The 20,875-nt window shown below is 33.7% G+C and overlaps 1 protein-coding gene across 1 annotated transcript; it reads right to left on the bottom strand.

The window, feature by feature from the left end:
- Positions 1 to 4,571: 4,571 nt before the first annotated feature.
- On the bottom strand, positions 4,572 to 20,413 carry LOC133334832 (ubiquitin carboxyl-terminal hydrolase 47). The gene is made up of 11 exons (XM_061543147.1): positions 20,307 to 20,413; positions 13,312 to 13,526; positions 11,339 to 13,243; positions 10,655 to 11,145; positions 10,139 to 10,577; positions 8,750 to 9,815; positions 7,938 to 8,701; positions 7,750 to 7,876; positions 7,599 to 7,669; positions 4,860 to 4,993; positions 4,572 to 4,788 (listed from the first exon to the last, which is right to left on the bottom strand). The coding sequence occupies exons 2-11, from the start codon at positions 13,504 to 13,506 to the stop codon at positions 4,572 to 4,574; spliced, it is 5,409 nt and encodes a 1,802-aa protein (XP_061399131.1). The 5' UTR covers positions 13,507 to 13,526; positions 20,307 to 20,413.
- Positions 20,414 to 20,875: the final 462 nt, after the last annotated feature.

Here is a 20,875-nt window from a genome sequence, read left to right as displayed (position 1 = left end):
TTCCATATTGTATTACATACAGAAGAAAACAAGAAACCCGTTACAACAATAGCGCATTCATAGAGGATCTATTAAAATTGTTAACTACCCCACAAAAATAATTGAGTCAAATCAATTTTAAAACTCCCCCCTCAAAATTATGTATTTTATCAACATTTTTTTATTATTACTTTATTCGAAAGATATTTTATAATTTTTATATATTTTATTCAAGTAAATAGAATTATAAATTCATTACGCGGACAATGAAATCTAAATAAGAACAAAGAAAAATACAAAAACAAAATATTTGTATGTAGGAGGAAAACACATACAGGCTGTATGTGCGTTTCACAGATTCTCCACACAACACCCCATCCCTAACACATATACATCATATCGCATGAAGGATATGACAAAAATAATGAGATAATTTTCAAAAAATTGTCTATTAATTGAGTTTGATGAATTCGTTTTTTCCAAAATTATTGAAAATAATTAAAAAAAGAGAAACGCTAAACTAAATAATAAAAAAATCTTTAAACAACTAAAGAAAACTAAGAAAAGTTTTGTTTTTATAAAGACTGTCATTTAAAATGATACAGAAATTAGAAAAATAAGTAGAAGATATGGTAGATTTTTTTTTTAAATTTTATTACAGAAAACAAAATTTTTCAATAATGTAATGCGAAAATAATCGGAATTCGACCCAGTTCAATAGTTCCTGGATTCAATGCGGCCAAGGAATTTCACCTCTGGAATTGGGGTCACACGTTATTAATACCGATGTGAAAGGTGTGTATAAATGGATCTTTGATGTTGTATGACAATTTTGTCACTGATTAAAAAATAGCGCTTGAGGATTGTTGCCTTATTGAAGGCTAAAAATACAGTGGTTATTTCTTTGGTGTATAAAGAAAAACAACTTCCGTTTGTTCTCGCCTTTTTTCTTGGAGTTCAAATTGGCGTATTTTTTGGCACGATATTTGGCATTATCCGAAGATTGTAAGATTATGAGAGCTGAGACAAAATAAGAAATATAATTTGCAACCAAGCTTTTAAAAATTTCTCACGGTCTTTAATAATTTCTTTTATTTCTTTCTAATTTTCAGGATATAGGATTTGCTCTATATAGAATTTTGGTCGTTAAGGTACGTATAAAATTTCCTTTAACTAACACAATAACATATCACAACTTTGTCCCTGATTAAAAAACAGCGCTTGAGGATAGTTTGCCTAATTGAAGGTTGAAAATACAGTGGTTATCTCTTTTGTGTAAAGAGAATAACTGCTTCCTTTTGTTCCGCGTATTTCAAGCGAAACAAATTGGCGTCATTTTTAACTAGATTTTGGGCATCATCCGAAGATTGTAAGATTATGAGAGCTGAGACAAAATAACGAAATTAATTTGTATTTGGCTACTTTAAAAAAGATTGTTTACTAAAAAAGTAATTGTTTTTTCTTTTAATTTTCAGAATATTGAATTTGGACACATCGAGTTCCTGGATTAATAAAGTACGTATCAAATTTCCCATTAGGTTTTATAAAAAAAATTGTCCATGATTAAAAAACAGCGCTTGAGGAGAGTTTGCCTAATAGAAAGCTGAAACAACAGTAGTTTTTTTTCTTCTGTGTAAAGAGAAAAACTGCTTCCGTTTTTTTTGCATATTCCAAGCAGAACAAATTGGCGTAATTTTTTAGCTAGATATTGGGCAACATCCAAAGATTGTAAGATTATGAGAGCTGAGACAAAATACACAAAAATTTTTTTTATTTAAAAAAACTTAATTTTTTTCTAATAATTGATTTTGTTTTTATTTATTTTTTTTTTAGGAATACCAATGTTTTCCTCCGAAGGATTGTCAAGAAAATACAGTCATCATTTGAATGACCGGTAACCTTGGAAATCACTTCCTGTATATATAAAAATGACTATATGCAACATACACGCCGAAATATGGTGTGAATGAAGAAGGAGAAGAATCTGATAGAAGATGCGATAAGCTATCAACTCGTATAGGAAATAAAAAGCTTTCAGCCCTACAAACTCCTGGGCCAGATTATCTTGTGTGTTGGTCAGACTACAAAGGGATTTTTAGTTTTGTCTGATTTTATTGTACATACATAGTCTATTTAAAGCGGTAAATGTGGCCTTCATCCCGCAAGCCGAGTCTCATGCAACCTAAGGACTATCGGCCGATTAGCATTTCTTGCTTTCTACTCAAGACACTAGAAAGGTTACGAGACCTAGGCCTTGAAATTAGGAATACAAACTCTTTGAACAAGATTAGCAAATCCCAACATGTCTATATCGAAGGCAAATCTGGGGATACTGCCTTACATGAAGTGATTGGACAAATTCAGAAGAATATGGACAATTCAGGATCGAAGATGGAGGAAGGCACTAGTGCAGGTGTCTACTGCAAGGAATTAAACTTAACGATCTCTGTAGAATTTTTCACGCAGAAATCCTAGCAATCATGAAAGCCCCTGAAATAGCCAAAATACTTACTGCGTACAATGTAAGGCCAGTGACTTTATATGTCGATAGTCAGGCAGCCCTTAAGGCACTTAAATCGTGTACTATAAATTCAAAATTCAAGTCAGCTCATATTTGTTGTAAAAAATGTAATGTAATTTACAAATAATAAAAATTCGGCATTTAAGTCGAAACTCTATACAAAAATATTGGTTTAATTTTTCATTTTAATTTTCTTATCAAAAATGAAGACTCGATAGGTTGAATTTAGAATAGAAGTAAATATTTTTGAAGAAAACCAAAAAACCCTTAAAAATATCAAAGACAAACAAAAAAATAAATAAATGAAAAATCCACGCCCTAAATAGTCCCTTAAAATATTCGTTCGTTTCTTTAACAGGTTCCTTAAAAATTGAAAGCAAAATAGGTCTAGGTAGGTAACAAAACACCAAGGTCTTTAACACGTTGACTGCCGCGCGTGTTTACAACAAAATCCTCGTCAGGCCACCCGTGCCACTGTAAGATGCGTGCTCTGCTACCGCATGTCTGTTTACATTTCTTTCGGTACTCTCACCCCGATATCTATTACGATCCTCATTTACCACGTTATTACTCTGCACGAGCAGTTGTAATCTTTGCCGCGTAAATCTCAGAAAACTCACTACTTTTTGTCCAAGCTGTCACCCGAATACGGGTGAAGTGGCAGTTAACGTGTTTAACTAGTTAACGCGTTTCGTTTAAAAAGGCACGCTTCCAGTAGGCTCTTTAAAAATATTCGTATAAAAACTGGTCACCTTCAAAAGGACACTTATAAATAGTCCTTAAACAAATTGGACTTTGTGACTTTCAACAAGCAAATTATAATCCACAAAGATATTATAAACATTCGTTAAAAATCTATGGATACTAGGGCCTTTAAAAGGTCAAGCCTATGATATATATCCATTTAACATATCCACGCCTTTAGTTTAGTAAAGCCATTAAAAATACCCCTTCCTGTTACATTTTTTTAAGAAGCTACCAACAATTTTTAATGATAACCAATATGTTAAACAAAGCGGAATAGTTATGACCCTATAAGACTACTAAAAGAAGAAGAAGCATTAATTTGCTTTTAGTTTGGTGGTAAGCAGCATTCAAACAATGATAAGTTGATTTTCGTTTCGATATTTTATTACAGATTTGTTTTTATTATTTTTTGTTGTTGTTTACTTATTTAAACAGTCTCATTAATGATATTATAGAAGAAAAAGAAGAAAATATAGAGATTTGTGTGAGTAAGGATGTGTGTATTGCTGTGGTTTGTTTGTGTTGTTGTTGTTAATATGTGTATATGTGTGTGCATTTGTATAAAAAACATTAGGCACTGAATGAAGGAAAAAAATAAATCAAAATAATGAATCGAAAACAAGAAATTCAAACAAAAAAGAAAACAAATTGCATTTCTTTCATTATTTATATAATTTGATATTGTTTTTTTTTTCTTTTTTTATATATAATTTGTCCTAAGAAAAACATGTCGCTCAATAGTTTTTTTTAATATAATAATTCTTTGAAATCTGACTACAAAATGAAAAAAATAAACACTTGTTTTTGCTTTTCTTATATTAGAGCAGAAAAAGATCTAGATGCTATATAACCGGCTGTGTTTTTTTCGAATTAGCATGTGTTTAATATTCATATTTTTTTATCTCTGGGCCCTTTTCTCTGATGTTCTATATAAAGAATAATTTTGTTTTTCAAAGTTTTTTAGGGCTTTTTCTGTTGTTGTTCTTTGTTTGTGTGTTTTTGTTTAATATAAAAGTAACGTAGTAATAAGTAACACTTGATTTAATATAAAGTTGTGGTTGCTTTTTTAGTAGTTGTTGTTGATAGATAATCTCACATCACGCAAGACATTAGCTAGTTGGCTTGTTGTTAGGTGGCCACTATCTTTGTGACAAGAGTGTGAAAAGTGAAGGTGTAGCTGAAGAATATATTTAACGTTTCCGAAAAGAAACACGTTACGTCTATCATCATCACTGAGTATAGAAGCTACATTTTCCTGGCCTTTGTGTGTGTGTGCGTAGCTCTCCCCCCATTTTTGGCAGAGCAACAAATGAGCAAAAACCCATTAAATATCATCAGCCATTGAACTGTTGGCATCAACGGGTGGAGAGGCGGTTGTTGTTGGACTGTCCAAGTAAATTTTTAAAGCACGTTCCTGACGACGAGAATAGCGTGACGTTGACGATGAAACACATCCCAAATTATCCAATCGTATTTTTTCCTTGGCATTCATTTCCCTTCGCTCTTCGGGTGTTAGTTCCTTGGGTTCAACCGTTGAATCTCTGTAATAATAAAAAACAGATATTTGTTTTTAATGGCATTTAATATTTATAATTTTGAATAAAATACTTACTTGTAGAAATACAAATTACCACTAACCGTACTGGATAATGGATAATTTTCCAAGGTAGCTGGTATGGCAAACCAGCTCATTGCACTGTTGATGGTGAGCAGAGACACATTTGTGTATGGAAAATGTCCATTTACCTGGAAACAAGTAAAAATATATATTTTCAAACAAATTCCAAGTCTAATAAATTAATTGAAATATATTAAAAAAATCGAAAGAGTATAATCACTTAAAAATTACTTTCAAATTATTACTGCCATTATAAGGCAAAATTCAAATAACAAAAATTAATTCGGCTGAGCTTGGCTCGAACTTCAGTCCTCAGAGCAAAACAAATGTTGCCAGGCCACTTAACGTTCTGAGCCATTAATACACTTCCAAAACGGTTGCGCAAAGCAATTGTAGTGGATTAATTATCCATCGCAACAAAAATCTCCTTTGAAAATAATGAAGACAAATGTCGAACCTTGACAAATTTGAATTTAATTCGCATATGCAAGTTTCGCATTAGGCCGAAATAAATACAAGTTATCAACATACGACCTTTGTAAAGCCACATAGCCCAATATGCCTGATGAGCCACTTAACCAACGGATGGTGGGTACGTACGTTATTCTTTCCTTTTTATTGCAAAACTTAAATCATTAAGCTCGAATCGAAAGAGTATAAATAATCACCGAAATATTTTTTATTTTAATTAATTTTTGTTGTATTAGTTCGGCTGTAGGCTTTTTAAAAGTAAAAATCGTTTCTAATTTTGATTTTTAATGTTTATTGTTTCCAATATTTCGATTGGATTCTCCAATCATCCTCAGGGAACTACAATTACATATATTTTAACAGATTTTGAAACAACAATAACAATATGTAAATAAACTTACTTGAAGAAAGTTATGTTGTCTTTAAGTCAACGTTCTTACTTCAACTAAAGTCTACCAGATTTGTATTTGTTTACTGTGTGTCTATAGATTTGAGCGCAGTTGTCTGTGTCGGTTTTATAATTGAGTCGAGTGTCAAGTGGAGTGTTGATTATGTGCAACATCTCAAGAGTAAACCTTTTTTGATAATTACTTTCTTGAGTTAGAATTTTTATGTCATTAAAATCTGGGGTATGTCCTGTTTTTGTGCAGTGTGCTGCAAGGGCTGTTTTTTGCTCTATGGGTTTGTACAGAGCTTTTTGATCCGATTTATGTGCGGATATTCTTGTCTTTAATTTTGTCTTAGTAGTGCCAACATATACCTTTTGGCATACGTTGGACTTGTCTCCCTTACATTTAATGCGGTATACTACGTTGGATTTCTCCTCGTCTTGTATTTTACTTTTTAATTTGCTGAAAAGATTATTCAGCGTGTTTGTAGTTTTAAATGCCAGCTCAAATTTTGTGTTGTCGTAAATGTTAGAATGTTTTAATCTTTCTGAAAACCCACGTGTATATGTCATAGTTTTGTAAATTTTCTCGCTGTTGTCGCTTGTTTTCTTTGTATTTTCTTTTCTTGCTCGTATCATGAGATTGTCAATAGTTTTGTCCGGAAAATCATTTTTCTTCAGGATCTTCTTAATTATATTAATGTTTTTGTTGTGATAGTCTGGATGGCTTATGTCTAAAACCCTATTTATGAAATTGGATGCAGTGTTGATTATTGTTCTTCTCGGATGTCTAGATGTAAAGTTAATCAGTCGTCCCGACGCTGTAGGTTTCTGGTACCAGTCAAGTTTGAGATGGGGTCCTTTTCGTATCACTAGTGAATCCAGGTATGGCAATTGGTTGTTGCTTTCAAGTTCCATAGTAAATTGTATTTGAGAGTTGAATGAGTTCAAGATGTCCAAATTATCCTTTATTTCGTCTTTTTTCATGACTGTAAAAATGTCGTCCACATATTTGGTCAAAATCTTTGGTTTTGTGTACATTCTCTGAATTGATGAGTCCAGCAATTTCTCCATAACTATGTCAGCTATGACAGGGGAGGCTGGAGAGCCCATAGGCATACCTTTATTTTGTTTAAATATTTTGTCGTCATATATGAAATATCTTGTGTCCTTTATACATAGCGTCAGAATTTCCATGAACAATTCTTTTGTCATAGATGTATATGTTTTAATTGTATCCCACTTATCTTCTATGGTGTTGAGAGCAAAATTTACTGGTATGCTAGGGAAAAGTGATACAACGTCAAATGAAATTAAGATTTCGTCGGGGTTGATCTTTATGTGCTCAATTCTTGTTTTAAAATCTTTTGCGTCTTTTACGTTATATTGCGAATTCTTTGTCAGGTTCTTCAATATGTTGACCATATATTTACAAAGATCGATAGCTGGGGAGTTAATTGTGGAGCATATAGGTCTCAAAGGGGTACCATCCTTGTGAATTTTGGGTAACCCATAAAATCTTGGCGCAGTTGATGTCTTATTCCGAAGTTTTTTATTCATTTTTTTACAAAACAAACGCCTAACTTTTCATTCAAAAATATTTTTTTGTTACAAAGTCCACGCATAAGATTTTTCTTTCAAACATATATTTTTTAAAACATCCACGCCTAATATTTTATTTAAACATATTTTTATATAAAAAAATCCTTAAGAATTATTATCATTCAAAAAGTTCTTGAAAAGTCCTTGCCAAATATTTTACATAAACACACTTTTTGAAATATACATGCCTAATATTGGAGGAGAAATATAGTTAAAAAAATCTCCAATATATTCATTAATCATAACACTGAGTCTCTAAATTCAAATCTTACCTTTGTGTATGCAATATTATCTGCAGGTATATTTGAAAGTTTGGATAAAGCACTGCGTATTTCACTGTCCTCTGTAAGAAAAACAAATAAAACATAAAATTTATGGTAATTTTAATTTGAATTTTCAAACTAACAAACACCGTGTACTTACTCTCTAAAGTAATTTCTTGGAATTTATCTAATTTCAAGGTATCCGGATGCCAATGACGTACAAATATCGTTAGACTGGTATTAGAAACCTGTGGTTGGACGCCATCCTCGCATTCTTGTACGAAAAACTATAAAAACCATTTTATTTAATTATAAAAAATAATTTCATTGTATGTTACTAAAACTTACTTCAATCGCTGAGGATGACCTTATTTCACAGCCGATCGTATCATCATCGGAAAATATATTTATGGGACTACGTCCACCCTTTAGCCACAAACGACAATTGCTCATATTTAATGTCTTGTATTTGACGGGATCAATGCGTTGCAATTTGTTTATCAGTGCCGCCTTGGCTGCCGGCACTTTCATTGAGTCCGTGTATATCCATTCACATACACATGGCAGTCGGGCTGTATCATTGGTCAGATCGGACAGACGCATAAAATAGATTTTGGCTTTGTGTTCACCCTCCTGCAATTCTTTGCCCAATTCCACAGACAAGGTTTCACCCTCACTGAAATAGACCAGCGATTGATTCATAAGACTTTTCAAACTCTTGTCGTGTTTTCGATTGATCTCAAAATAGTTTTCTGGAACTTTAATTAAATGGGCTAGATGTTCTTTAAATTTGCTTAACTTCATGTGTGAATCTACCAAAATCTTGTAGGAGACAACGGGTTTACGTGCCGTCTCATCAGCACCATCTGTTGAATCGGAATACTGATGTTTGGTGGAAACGGTCACCGTGTCCAAAACATCCAATTTAATGGCATGGAAAAATCGTGATGGTTGTGATGCTGCTGATGGAGCATCTGCATCACAATTGTCACCGCCACTGTGTGAAAAGCTATTGTAGTAGGCATTGATGCGATTAAGCGACTCGTGATTGTTTTCATCTTCGGGACTTGATAGTTGAGGAGAGTGACTAGTACTAGATATTTGACTATCGCCTCCGCCACCAAGACTGGTAGATGTGCCAGTCACAGCGGCAGCACCACCACCACCGACACTACTGCTACTACGTTGATGTAAATTTTCGACTAGGGTGCGATCACCATCACTTAAACTGCTGTCCTCGGAATTGGATTCGTGATGGAAACCATTCGACAGCTTATTGCTGCAATCAATGCCATTGGACGGGATTTCTTCGGCCACCAACTCTTCTGTTGGTATACCAACAATTTCCAAATTTGAGGGATCTGTATTCGGCACATTTACATACATATAGGTAACATCTTTGAATTGCGAACGGGCCAGGTCTTCCAAGCGCTGTTGGGCTTCCTTTGAGGGTGCAATGTCACAGCTAACAAATGCCTTCTTGTAACGTTGGGTGGTGGCCACCATTATTTCCTCCTCTTTAAGATTTAAACGCACCGCTATTGAATGTCGCAGCACCTCGTTATTCTCAAATGTATTTGAGTACACAAAGAAGGGACCATCCATTTCCATGGTATTCAATTTGACAACAAAAACGTACCATGTCGTACCACCCGGTTCATAAATTTCAAACTGCTGATCACCGGTACGATATTCCAATAGGAATTCCACTGGATCTTCACTATTTGCCCGAATCTCGGTCAGCGACAGGTTCTTATCATTCTCAAAGGAACGTATAATTTTCTCTGCCGGTGGATCATAGCCGACAAGACGACAATGAGTTTTGGGTGCAAAATCTTGCACCGACAACATGCTATAGGCCGATTCTAGGACAGCATTTAGGTCGAGATTTTGTGAAGCATAAACGCGGGTCATTTTCAATTTTTTCAATTGTGGATTATAGAAATAGACGCGGGGTTTGATTTGTTCATTTAATGGCAGATCGGTGATGGGACGATGGCGATAGCTGCCGCGTGTAACACGATTTTCTTCCTCCTCCTTTAGCTTTTCCAAGTGTTTTTTAATGTGTTCGGGGAATTCATCGGCTTTCATAGATTTTTCATTGCGTTTCTCATCGATTTGTCGATACATTAACATGTACGCATTGGTACTTGAGCTGTACACACTGGAATAATAGGCTTTACCAATGCCACCACCAAATGATTTTTGTATATCTTCTTGGGTAATCTGTTAGGTGGGGAAATAAGAAAGAATACCTATTTGTATAAGTTGGAATAGTAAATATTTATTTTTTCTAAGAGAACAAACAACATTGAATTATGCTAGTAATATCTTTCACGAAAATTTTGTAACCTATAAAATTTTATATCGCATTCGACCGTTTGGAACACTATTTTCTTCACAAGATTTTAAAAGTGCAGATTTCGACATTTTCATTACATTTTAAATAAGCTAAAGCAACTACATTTAAAGATTTTCAAAAATTTTACATCATAATCTATTAATTATTATTTTACATATGATCTCCAATATTAAATGGAATTACTTACCGGTGATACAGTTTGATCATTAAAACAATACCATTCATTATTGTCAAATTCCTTAATGTATGCATAATAATGACCACCCGATGCACTACCCGAATGTATCATTATCGCAAATAATTCATAGGTAAATGGTCCACTCAAATGCTGTTTAATATTTTGCTCGCTATTGACACGATTACGATTATTTTCCGTATTGGAGTGCATATCGATGCCATCATCCAAATCGTCTTCATTGATATCCGTTTCGTTTTGGGTTATTGAACTGGCCGTGGTCACCACACCGCTACTCCAATTATCTTCCATGTCCATGGCTGAGCCACTGTCTGTGGTGCTACAATCATCGACACCATTTGAATTAGGTGTGGCAGCTTCGGTCGTTGGCGTTGTTTCATTCGTGGACTCAATAAAACCATTGAGATTTAAAATTTGCGGGAAAGTAACTCTGTTGGAAATAGGATAAAAAAAAACAACAACAAATTAATGTCCAATATTTGTACTACTAAGTTTTGCGTCACTTACTTGTCATTTAGTTTAATGCGAAACATGGTTGTATAATCAAAATCAAAACGTTTCAAATGCAAAGTCAAAATATAGGGGAAATTTTTAAATTTCAAACCCTTGTGGGCATCACATTTCTTGTTACACTTCTCACAGAAATATTGATTATTGCCATCCAATGTTTCGGGCTGGACAAAAGCACTTAAGGCCTCTTCAATACTGCCATAGGCCACTTGACTACCAAATGGCTTTACGGGCAGTGGAATATCCAAAAAGGTGTCGGCTCGCGTCTTTTCCGTATTACATTCGAGACACTTGACGTAGTCAATCATTTTGCCCTCATATAAATTTGAAATAAGATTGGCTTGTTTGGTATTTTTGAAACGATGTTCCAATGCATCGAACATGACACGGCATAATTCTTGTATGTCATGTTGTTGCCAGGCATCGGATGAAGTCCAACCGAAGCTGTGGGTCAAATCATTTGTCTCCACTGCAGATTTTTTCGATGTCTAGCAGAAAATAAATAAAAGGAGAGTAAAAGGGATATGTTAAATTAGAATTTCGTTTACAGACATAGGATAATCATTTTGATAACTTGGAGTTGACTATTTTTATTTGTACTTTCAGAAGATTCTCCATTTTTAAAAATCACCAACAATTAAGGCAACTGAAATTTTACACAAATATTTCTTCAATACTTACTTGTAAATTTAGAAACAATTTTTGCAATTGATAGGGTATATTACTGGCCTCATTGTCATTATCGAACTCCCAGCGATATAAAGCATTACGAAATTCCGGGGTCATGTACAGAGCTTGCAACAGTGAATTTAAATAACACGTCATCGCTTGATTTACCAAACCAACATAGCCATTATTGGTGGGCGGTGCAATGGCAGTAAATGCCTCCATGGGTGGTCGTAATTTAAATGGCACAGCCGCACTGTCATTGTTGAAATTCATTTTGTAATTTGATGTGGACCCCGCAGTGGCTGTAGCATCCAATGACAGATCACCACTACATTGCATTGGTTCGGTTTCTGTGGGACTGGCTGAGGCACCTAAAGCTAAATCATCATCGGATAAGGGATCTGGTTCAGACATGGGACTCAAATTTAATGAATCCGAATTAGTGGCATTTGTAACGGTGGTCATTGACGAGGGTGGTGATAGCCCAGTGTCGTGATCTTCGGCGCCATTTGAGTTTTCAGCTGGGGATTCTTTGCTATCGGTTGTACTGACCGTATTATCTTGTTCGACATTTTCCTTGCGTTCGATGGCATTGACTTTTTTCACAATCTTTTTCTTTATAACGGTTTTGGTTTTGACAGGAACCGTTTGGGCTGGGGATAATGGTGTGGCTGGTGGAGGCGGTGGTGGTGGTATGGGAGGTGGCTTTGGTACCGTTGTTGTTACTACTTGCGACTCCTCAGTTGTGGGTGTAGTAGATGAAGTCGTTGTTGTTGTTGTGGTAGTCGATTCAGATGTCGATTCCGTAGTATTTGTTTTGCTGGTTTTTGTTGGTGAACTTGTCTTTTTGACCTTGATTATCTTTTTAACAACCGTTGTCCCCGTGGCACCAGCTTCTGCCAACGCTGCCTTTGATTTTGATGGTGACTTCTTTTTAACCGTAGTTTTTGTTGTTGTTCCATCTCCATTCGTTTCTTCGGATTTTTTAACTTTCGTTGTTTTCTTAACCACAACAACTGTGGTAGTGGCACCACCATCCTCTGTGGTTTCAGTAGATTTTTTAGTTTTTGATGGTGAACTTTTTTTGAGAACTTTAGGAGCAGCAACTGTAACTGTTTCCGTTGTTAGTTCCGCCCCTGCCAAGGGCTTACCACAATCCGTCGACATTTCAATGGTTGTTGTTTTTTCTTCAATCGATTTATAGCTTTCCTCCGAGGATTCTTGAATTATTGATGTTGTTATGCTGGTGTTACTGAAACGTATAACTTCTTCGGATATTACGGGAGAATTTGTTGTGATTTGTGTTTCATTAGATGTTGTTGTTGTGGTGTTGGTGTTTGGAATTGAGGTGTTTAGAGTAAGTTCCTCCCTTATTGTTTGTTTTTCTGTTACCCTTTCAGAATTGACCAATGGAGTATTGATAGTCTCCGATTCCAGTGTTTGTTGTTTGGCAATTTTATAATTCACCTGTTCTTCCTCTATGTGAGCAGAAGTTTCCCTTGACAATGTTGTGCTTTCAGAATTTGGTAATATTGTAGTTGTTATTTTTGATTCTAAACTTTGTTGGCGTTGTTGTTTGCCAATTGTGTAATTTGTTTGTTCTTCAATGTGGGAAGATATTTCACTTGATGTTGTTGTAGTTCTAACAAAATCTACTGTGTCTACAGAATCTTGTTGTTGTTGTTCTTCTTCTTGTTGTTTTTGTTCTTTGACCACAGTTTTTGATGGCGAACTCTTTTTTGTTTGTTTACAAATACCATTTGTCAAGGGCTTTTTTATGGTTTTTCCAAGTTCATAACGTTCCTTGATATCACCATTCCATTTACCTTGGGGTATGAGTATTAGATTATTTTTTTCATTTGGTTCAAAACCTTCCACCTCATAAATTAATTCCGTTTTACGGTCATTTAAATAAACCTAAAACAAATTGAAGGAAATATTAGTGTTGTGATTTTCTAGAGATAGGTGTTTTTTTGCAAATTTACCAAATCTTTATCGGCTGCTATCGGTTGTAGGACTAGTTCAAAACTATCGTAACGATATTGTGTTTTAATATCGCTAATCACTTTTGCAACAGTATGGGCGGGACGTACAACAATATTGATCTTTTTTTGCTCTGAATCTGGTGTTTGATCATAAACGGCACATTGTGTCGATTTATCCTGGTCAAATTGGACCATATCGTTCTAATCCGAATACTCTGCAATGAAAGAGAATAGAATTGAATGAATTCAATATTATTGTGGAGAAATGAATATTTGTTTATTTGTAGATATTTATATATATTAAAGAAATAAATTATGAATTAGTGGCAGCTGTTAGTTATAAAAAAAAACTGCAAACAATGCAAGTTGATTTTTATTATTATATTGTAGAAAAAATTATAAAAAAGTAAAATAATAGTGAATGCATTTATATTAGAATGCAATATGTTGTGGATTAGTAAATTACATAGACGTTATATTAATTTTTCTGTAAAAAAATCTGAGATCTCAAGACTACTCCGAGACCAGGAATCAATTTATTTTATAGAGAATATTAAGAGAATCTCGTAATTTTTTTCTATAAAATCTAAGGTATTTTATGTAGATAATAATCGGAATAGCACCGAGCTCGATTTTTCATTTAATGTTTTCTATAAAAAATAGCATGTCTTATGTCAGAATTGGAAGATGATATTAGTACTATTTTTTATTTTTATTGCTGTCTGTAGTATCTCCACTACATTACAATGGTTTTGTTTCTGAGGAGCTGGTAGAGGCATCTATAGCTAAATCAGCATCTGATATAAGATCTGATTGAGACATGGGACACAAATTTTAGGAATTCGAATTAGCGGCCTTTGTAATGGTGGAGGGTGGTAATAGCCCAGTAACACTTAATCTTCGATACCATTTGAATTTTCTAACAGGGATACATTGGTATTGGTTGTAATTACGATGTTATGAGATATTTTTCTATAACATTTTTTTTTTTTTGGAATTTGAAGAAGCAGTATAGTCGGACAGTATAGTCGCACGGGGCCGACCATATAATACCCTACACAACTTCCACGAAAATCTAACTTCCTGTGGTCCAATATTCTGAGCTTGGAAAATATTCAATATTGCGTTGTTCGGCTTGTAGCCTATAGATAGACTCGAAAAAACACAAAAAAATAAATTTTCGGTCCACTTCATCCCAATATTGTTATCTGATCATCAACGAAAATTATATACCTGGAACCTCATGGACAATTTCAAAGAGATCAGCGCTATATTTCCGCCCTCTAGTGCGGTAATGGGTTACTAAATAATATATGAATAAGTAAGCATCGTTAAATATTTAATTGTATCTCCCACATCCGAGTACATACGACAATATAATTGGTATCAATTTAAAGATCAACCATTCCTCTTGTATATACTAACAACTTCTCGGGTCTATGGCCTTCAGGGGTAAATATATGCGCAATAGAATACAAATTTTGTGATTTTTCACACAAAAGTCGGGGACCATTTGACCCGCTTAATATTGACATTTCATTATCATAACAGGCATGTAAAAATTCGCGATGTTTGGGCCATAATTGAGGCCTCTGCAGCGACCAGAAAATCCAACAAAAATAATGTTTTTGGTCCATTTCATCCCTTAAATATTATTCGATCTTTACCAAAAACAATAAGGGACTTCATTGGGCAGAACCCATCCTACACACAAAATATCGTGAAGATTGGTCCATAACTGTGGCCTGTATCGTGTTTACAAATTATAATGGACAGACGGACGGACACACATGTCTAGATCGACTCGGCTAGTCGAGATATGACGATCGGTATACTTAAAGGTGAGTCTAGGACCAATATTTCGCGGCGTTACAATCTCTTGGGGCTGCACAAAGCTATAATACCCTGACAACATAGTTGTGTAGTGTATAAAACTTAAGGGACCTCTTGCCAATCTTATTTCCAATAAAAAATCTAAAAAACTTCAAGTTTATCTTTTTCAAAAGAAACAAATTCGAAAGAGGTCATGTCTATTTTTTCCATATAAACACATACGGAATAGCTCAGGTCAATTATTTTCTATGTGGATTTGTTTAACCTTCCATCGTCTTGAAAATATGTAATAAATACTAATATAAAATAATTATTTATACAATGTAGTGTGTATTTTTTTAATCCCGTCTTCGCAAATGAAGCGTTTATCAATTAATAATTTTATTTATATTGCCAATTGACAAAACCAAAAAATCTTAATAAAGCAACAAAATAAAAAGGCAAATATTTTTTCTGTTACAAAATTAAAATTAAAAGTGCGGATGTCAGTATACAACTACGCCAAAATCATTTGCGTATAACCGACTACAACAACATCTTCTATATCGATTATATTTACAATTTTAATCGACAAAAGAGGACATATTTACATTTGTTTTTGCTTAAGATTTTTTTGTTTATTGCCGGCTTTATTCATTAGCATTTTCAGGCCAAATAGTAGAGCACATCATGCAGAGGAAAAAGAAGCAGAAAAGGCATGTGAAAAACAAGAAAAAAAAAATTTTGTTGCAAACAATAAATTCTTGAAAATGTGCAATGATGATGACGGCTAAGGCAAGACAGTAGCCGCAACTGTGGCATCTTCTCATCGTCTATCTTCATGTTTTCTCCCACCACCCACCATCAGCCATCATATTTTTGCCCACGTTGTATATATGTATGTATATATATTCAATAAGTAATAACAAGTGTAGGACATGGGATGCTATTATGAACAGGAAGAAAGTATTGCTACACTCAATTACTATGAACAAAATATTCAAAATTTGGCAAAAAGCCAATCAATTGAATTAAGAAATATAAAATAAAAAAAAACCAAAAAAGCAAAGAAAAAAACATCGTGATGTCTGTAGGCACAACAACCGAAATAAAATTAAAGAAAACTGAGCGTGAAGTGACTGGGAGAAAATTCGATGAAAAAGTAATCCACAAAAATGCAACGTCAATAACAACAACGTCACGACTTGCAAGAAGAAAATATGTTCTCTATAGAAATTCGAAAACAAAAATATATATATATATTTTTTTGTTTGGAATTTCTTCGCTAGGCAGATGTATACCGCGCTGTACAAATAGTTTATATTTTATTACAATTTATAAAATTCATTCCATAATATCAAAGCCTCCGAAGTAAAAAATATTCCAAACAATGCAAGGAGTCATTGGACAGCAACAGTTGACGGCAGTATCGTTTTGAATATCGGCCCTCAGATGGCATTAAATTGCTTAGAATTTTTCTAAAAAGTAGTAGTCTATGTAAAGAAGTTTTTGGAATCGCCCATTTATTTAGCCTAGGTTCTTAAAATTAAAAAAAAAATAATATTTTTTTTTTAAACCGCGTCGACTATAGCATAAGGAAAGCAAAATGATATAAACTGATAACTAAAGTGGTGGCATATGTAGATGATGCGAATGTTCTGATTCTGGTCTTATGATCGTTGTTCATCATCTGGGCAAAACCTGTTGCTATTTGTATGCCATTTTTTAGAGAAATTTGTAAATTTTTCATATCTTTAGTAAAATTAGTGTTAAGGAGTAGTCAATAGAGGCCATTTGGCGAACTTTGAATAGTTTAGCTCGTTAAAATAGTTTTGAATAGGATGAAAACTATCAAAAAAATCTGTGAAGTTCTTTAATCTACAATGACCCGAAATTTTAAGTATATATAGGACCTTTAATACACCTAAAATGTGGACCTTTAATAAACCTAAATCTGGAATTACAACCACTGCGTTTAGGACAATTTCATTCGCAAACAAATTAAATGTCCGAAATGACTGTTATATAGGTTGGGCTTTGTCGAACGCTGGGTCAAATTGAAAATATTCTCTCGAGTGTTTTTTTCTTTGAAAACCCAAAATTTTGTTAAAACTTATATTGAGAAATTAGGTTGAAAATGTGTGTAGGGGTTGCGGGGTAACCAAAAAAAAAAATTGTAAATGCCTAAAATGGGGCAGTAGTGTTACATAGCAAGGACTATGGGCCTATATTGAAAATTAAAGGACACCTTTATTCTCTGGGAATCCGAAATTCGAAATTATTACCACTTTTTAAAATGGACTTGACTCGTGGCTAAGTCGTTAAATGGATGTTTTTATCATATGAACAAATAAAATAGTGTCAGTCGGTGTTGCCGACAGATATATACCCCCAGCCTATGGTTTGTGGAGGTCTTCGGAATTACACACAGATATTATTAATAGCTTTATATAAGAAATATGTTTTTATCAAAGTATTGACCATTTGTGTGGGAGGTACCGGATGGAGTGGACTACTGGGTACCATCTTCGGATTTGATATAGGGTTGGTAAAGATAATAGGTTTTGCAAGGTTTGGTTGAAATATGACATTCTATTCGCCTGATATTGCATTTATAAATATTGAAAATTTTGACCATTCGTGGGGAGGTACCAAAAGGAGTGGACCAAAACATATCGGGGATTCTATTCGCCTGATATTGGATTTACAAATATTGAAAATTTTGACCATTTGTGGGGGAGGTACCAGAAGGAGTGGATCAATGGCTCCCATCTTCAAACTTGATCTATTCTTGGTAAAGATAATGGGTTGTGCAAAGTTTGGTTCAAATCAGACATTCCATTCGCTGATATTGGATTTACTAATATTGAAAATTTTGACCATTTATTGGGGAGGTATCAGAGGGAGTGGAACAAAAAGTCCCATCTTCGGACTTAATCTAGACTTTATAATGATAATGAGTTGTGTAAAGTTTGGTTCACATCGGGCATTCCATTCGCCTGATATTGGATTTACAAATATTGAAAATTTTGACCATTTGTGGGGGAGGTACCAGAAGGAGTGGACCAAAAAGTCCCATTTTCGGATTTAATCTAGACTTTGTAAAGACAATGAGTTGTGCAAAGTTTGGTTCGAAACAGGCATTGAAAATTTTGACACTCTGTGAGGAAGGTACCAGAAAGGGTGGACCAATTTGTCCCATCTTCAAACTTGATCTAGGCTTGGTAAAGATAATAGGTTCTACAAAGTTTCGTTAATTTTTAACACAATTTAGACCATTTTGTGGTGGAGGTACCAGAAGGAGTGGACCGATCCCCATCTTCGAACTTAAAATAAGTTTGAAAGAAATATTAAGATGTGCAAAATTTATTCCCTTCGAGAGTTATCGTGCGCACCAGCCAGACAGACGGACAACGCACGGACGGATGGACGGGCGGACATGGCAAAATCGGGTATAAAAAATAACCGGATTTTCTGTAGTTTATTATGGGGACTGTTTTGCGCCATATAGCATTAAAATGTTTTACTAAACATATAGACACCAGTACATTCTTCGCACTTCGACATTATAATTATAATGAATGAACAGACGGGGCAGATTTACCGAACGGTATACTAATACCATACAAATTCATAAAATAGCTCCAGCATATACATATAGGCTATACGCTAATCCCTTTCGATAGGTTATTGATAAATGGTCGATATATCCCCGCTCCATCATATGGTGAGTGAAAGGGGGTATAAAAATTTTCATTATTTTCTGAGTCACTACAAATGTTTATATTATAATATTACTGCATATCCATGCCTGCATGCATTTCTTCTTTCAATCTAGTATTCAAAAATACAAAATGAAATAAGTACACAAAATGAAGAAAAATTCCAAATAAAGAAAAAAATGGGAGAAACAGAATATATTTTAAAATTAACCCATCTAAAAATATTCTAGCCATTTCTGTAAACACTTTCTTCTATGGTCGGGTCGGTCGGTTGGTTGGTTTTTATTTCGTCGTTATTATGACGAAAGAAAAAAATAACAACAACAACAAAAAGCAGAAGACATTGATGATAAACACATCGGAGGAAACCAATGTAGCAGCAGCATCTTTAATTCTCTATGGTGTGTTATCCCTTAATAGATATCTTGCAAGCAGATTTCTTATAAGCATATACTACTACCAGATAGCTAGCTTAACATACAAATCATCAACATCAATTATTATTGATTTGCTGACAAAAACAAACAGAAAAGGGAAATTGCAATTATTGGATTATATAAAAATTATTTTTAAAATATTATTTTATATACTTTAAAAAATCATGGTATATATATTTTTGTTTTATTTTACAATTATGTATATTTTTCGAATTATTTACAAATATTTTTGATTTTTTAAAATCATTTTTATTTCGAGATTTTATTTTCTCTCAAAGTGGCAACACGAACGGCAGGCAACAAAAATAATGACGAGGTTTGGTTAGAATTGTTGTTGTTTGGATGTTGTTGCTGCTAAAGCTGAGGAGGTTGGCTGCTGTTGATGATGATGCTTCTTCGTTGTGTTGATGTTGTATCTTTCGTTTGCTTATTTTTTTTTATTTTTTGGTGCTCTCAAATTTTTGTCTATTTTTAAATATCATTTCCTTTGAGCAGCATTCGTTTCATATAAAATTGAATGTGATTTCGTATTTATTTTTAATTATTTATCTTGAATGGATCTTACACACAATCAAATATTCCATTTGAATTGATTTTCATCTCGTTTTTTGTTTAGCTACTCAATGATAAAGTTTGCCACTTTAGTTTTTTTTTTTTTCTTTGTTATAATAATTTGAAATGGAATTTTTGTTTTAATTTAATTTTGTCTGAAAAAACAATTGTATTTTCTTTTCGCACACAAATGTATACACACTTCACAAACAATGACAGATCGGTTACGAAAGTGGAACGTCTTCTTCACATTTTTCACATATAGATTTGGCGACAGACAGACAATCAACATCCGTTTTAAATATTTATTTTTATTTTTTGTTATGAATATCTAAAAATAACTGCCCATTTTTCTAAACATTCTTTTTAATTTTCAATTTCCACTTAATCCAAAGAAGAAAAAATCACATTCCAAAAATAATTTTTACTTTTCAGTAGGAAATTTTGAATTTTTTGATTTTCATTTTCTAACCTAATTAATTTGGTGAGTATGGTCGCCTTGCGGAATATACGTTTCGTGTGAAATTTCTCACGCGCGCAATACGTCCGTTTCGGATTCAATAACGATTCAGAGTGGCAAACAACACTTCGTGCCATTGATCACACAAATTTTCGTCTAAATTTCGGAATTTTTTTGGGAGAAATAGAGAGCGTATGTATGTGAAAATCTTACACATGCGTTTCATTCGCTACAGATGCAATGAGAAGGGAAAACTTGAGAAAACTATTTAATTGAAAAGAACAAAATTTAATAAGACTGTTTGTTCTCTCACAAGCTTTGATGGCCATCATGTACATTCCATTATAACCAGCATAATTCCCTTACCATCTCCATCTCATTTAAAAAAAAAAAAATAAAAGAAAAAATATACATATGTAGAAAGAAGCAAACAAAATATTGGAAAACATCTTAGGTATATAACAGAAATTATTATTTTATATCAATTTGTTCCTTAAATTAAAAAAATAAATAAAATTTTCTTTACCAAAAAACTGATATTCCTGATCAAAAATTTAAAATTGTCTTTGTGACTCAACAGT

The sequence above is a fragment of the Musca vetustissima genome, unplaced genomic scaffold (genome assembly GCF_032173495.1).
Source record: "Musca vetustissima isolate MV318-11 ecotype Yass unplaced genomic scaffold, APGP_CSIRO_Mvet_v1 utg57879, whole genome shotgun sequence".
NCBI lineage: Eukaryota > Metazoa > Arthropoda > Insecta > Diptera > Muscidae > Musca > Musca vetustissima.
This window is presented reverse-complemented; position numbering and strand designations above follow the sequence as displayed.

Bases quoted from the DNA above. Each gene is read 5' to 3' on its own strand.
- LOC133334832 (XM_061543147.1), bottom strand. From the start codon at position 13,506: ATGGTCCAATTTGACCAGGATAAATCGACACAATGTGCCGTTTATGAT. The intron at 7,877-7,937 runs GTAAGTTTTAGT...TGGTTTTTATAG, and splicing joins GGTCATCCTCAGCGATTGAA to TTTTTCGTACAAGAATGCGA. The intron at 7,670-7,749 runs GTAAGTACACGG...TTTTTCTTACAG, and splicing joins CCAAGAAATTACTTTAGAGA to AGGACAGTGAAATACGCAGT.